The 3,030-nt window shown below is 43.2% G+C and overlaps 1 protein-coding gene across 1 annotated transcript in view; it reads right to left on the minus strand.

Annotated features, from left to right (window-relative positions):
- Positions 1 to 448: 448 nt before the first annotated feature.
- Positions 449 to 3,030, minus strand: part of ndufaf7 (NADH:ubiquinone oxidoreductase complex assembly factor 7) — a 9,757-nt gene continuing 7,175 nt past the window's right edge. Inside the window, exons 8-10 of the mRNA XM_013910745.1 lie at positions 2,055 to 2,197; positions 1,634 to 1,807; positions 449 to 1,151 (exon numbers count right to left, since the gene is read on the minus strand). Coding sequence (XP_013766199.1) covers positions 927 to 1,151; positions 1,634 to 1,807; positions 2,055 to 2,197 — 542 coding nt within the window. The 3' untranslated portion in view covers positions 449 to 926. The remainder of the gene's footprint in view (positions 1,152 to 1,633; positions 1,808 to 2,054; positions 2,198 to 3,030) is intronic.

Consider the following 3,030-nt stretch of genomic DNA (forward strand, 5'->3'; position numbering starts at 1 on the left):
TTCCAAATGTACTAGTCAGACTCTCCAGCGAGGGACACCATGAATCAGAGGAAAAGCTGATAGCGATCTGCAGGATGTTTGGAAATGATCATTTAATTACCAGTCCTGAACCCGATCGCCGCTCATCTGGAGGGCCGCTGCTTGTTTTGGCAGCAGCGACCCCACCGCCACCACATGTAACCGAATCTTTTAATTTCTACCGGAGGAGCGATGGGCTCGTTGTGAATGGCTGCTGCACAACAGTGAGCTCAGCTAACTGCTTCAAGATGTGCAGGATGGCAGCCGGCTGACCAATGGAACGAGATCCTCCTACGTCAGATGACCTATGACCCGAAGTGCTGCACAGTTTAATCCAGTCATTCAGTGTCTGGTGTCCATAATCTGACAAATCTGACAAGAACAGTCCACGAATGTTTTAATGTTTTGAAATTTTTATTTATAGGTCATAAAACTACAAAATGTGTTTTCCTTAAATATTTGTTAAAACACATCAGAACATGATCTTTTAAACCAACAGACATCTCGTAATGTCCAAACTCTCACACTCCCCAAGTTAAAGTGCCAAAAACTGCAGTTGCTCTAATGTCCACTTGAGGCTTTCTCCAAAAGGCCCCATAGACTTCCATATTAAAAAGTTCAACTTTACAGCAGAAACAAACATGTTTACAGCTACAAAAGAACAGTTTTGGCCTTTTTGGATAGTTTCCTCCTTCATAATGACTCTACAGGAGTGAATCTAATTAATGACTCACCCATTTTGGATTTCACACAGGCTTAAAGGAAGTGATGAAGCAGCTGTCTGCTCGTTTTTAGCTCTGTAAATCTCTTTGTTTGCTTTGTGGTGCAGTCAGTTCAAGAAGTTTGGGACAGTGTAGTTGTTTACACTCACTACTGACCCGGCAGCCAAAATTTCAAAGTCGTCTCTTTCAGGCGAACTTGAGCTCGGTGAATCCGGCCACAGGCAGCGGTGCCGGGCTCTTCTTCTTCTCAAGCTTCAGCCCCTGTGGTTTCTGGGGCTTGGCAAGGCGACTGGGGTGCAGCAGGCTGAAGAAATGGAAGCGCTCGCCCATCTTGGCGGGGTTGGTCAGCATGTTGTAGCTGCTGATAAGCTGCTTCCTGGTGGACGGGTCCCTGCAGTTCCTCAGCAGAATCTGTGGAGAACAACCGGGGGTTAAAGCCTCGGGGCATACTGTGCGTGTCTGCTATCCTGGTTTTCTAACTGTGGGCCACAGCGTGTCATTCAGAAACACTAAAATGTTTTTGGATCATCTTACAATCATACGATGTTTTACTTTTCTTTGTGCTCATTTTTTTTAGTTCTGTCACAAAGTAAGTTTCACTGAACTAACAGCTTCACCTGCCCAGAAATGGCGACAATATGTCTGCTGAAAGTTTTTCCCTGCACAGCATTTTTCTGCAGAGGTTGTAATATTTTTAAACTCGTGAATGAAATTTTGCATAAACCTGGTGGGAATGCACCCTAGGTCTGTGTATTCAAATTTTAACCTGAAACTAAGAAAAAGGAGCAGTGAGTCACACTCTTTGGTGTTGGATTTCCACCAAATGAGGAAATGACACTAAAAGAAATCATGCTGATTGTTTTTATTGGCACCTGTCAGTGATGAAGACTCACCTGCATCCTGGTGTCAATACCCATGTTCTTCAGGAACGTATTCTGAGTGACGGGGCCCAGACAGGCCACGCCTCCTCCCGCCATCCTCCGCAGATAGTTGAAATCCACGTCTGCGGTGAGGTCGGCAGAGCCAGGGGAGGCGAGGACGTCATGAAGCTGGTGACCTTTAAAACCCTGACCAACAGCAAAGGAGCAAAATGATGAGCAAACCTATGATGGGTTCAACGCAAAACCTTATTTACAGTGGCAGTAGCAAATTTGAGCTAAGTAGCGGCTTCTTACACAGTTTTTCCTTCAAACTACATGAGGGGATGTTTAAGAAGTACAGCATGAATAAAAGGTTTAAAACGAAACCTATTTCTAACCATCTAAAACGATTCTAACCCAGTTAAAAAAAAAAAAGCTGTGAAATCTTGGCAACCTCAGAAGAAGAATTGAGGAAGAGGAGCGACGGGCCGGTTGACCCTGGTTTCCCCCTGCCTGACGCACAGGAGCCTTTCTGCTTCCTACAGCTGCTTCCTTCCACTAGAGCTGAACAAAACATGCTCACATGAAGGTCTAAACCTCAAACTGGTCCTCACGAAGACAAAAGAATTACAAAGCACGACAGCTGGAGGACACACGGAGTGCACTGTATGTGATCAATAAAAACGACAAATTAAAGACTCAACATACATCCAACTCTGAATTGTTCCTATCAAAATGTGTGCATGAGGTCCTAAAATACTGATGGAAGTATTAGAGACTGCATTAAAGTCAACCTGTTTTTACCACTGTTGTGTAAAATAAGCAGGTCCGTTGAGCTGCTCTAAACCTTTATTCCTGAAATGATTGTTTATTAGTTGATTAACTGCATACTCATACTTACTAATTCAGTTTAAACACTAAAGCATTCAGTTTATTAACAAAAATCTTTGGTTGCAGCCTAGCAGCAGCTTCTGAGGCTACAACATTTAAGTGCACAAAAACTGCAGTTCCTCTAATGTCCACTTGAGGCTGTCTTGAAAAACGAGTCAGTTCCCATAGACAAAAACGTCCAACATGTTTACAACCTGCTACAAAAAAACTGTTTTGGCTTCTGGAAAGCTTCACCCTTCAAAAAAACTGTATAGGGGAGATTTTTTCCCAGTTCATTCACATTTATACTCCATTAATGCTTAAAGTTAGGGGCGTGGTCACTCTGGCAGACTGCTTCCTCTCTCGAGGTTACCTGTGTTGAAAGATGAAATTCTTGGATGATATTAGTATGTTAATTAGCACTAATTAGCAGGTATCTGTATCAGCTGTACAGTTTATGATAAAGCGTGCTAACATAGCTAGAAATGGTGGTAACCTCCATCTTTTGTGTACAGTCTATGGCCAGTCCCTCTTGTTGTTAGGCGTAGTTGGATAAAAAC

This window comes from Pundamilia nyererei, unplaced genomic scaffold, assembly GCF_000239375.1.
Source record: "Pundamilia nyererei isolate P.nyererei 1_Seehausen unplaced genomic scaffold, PunNye1.0 scaffold00048, whole genome shotgun sequence".
Classification (NCBI taxonomy): domain Eukaryota; kingdom Metazoa; phylum Chordata; class Actinopteri; order Cichliformes; family Cichlidae; genus Pundamilia; species Pundamilia nyererei.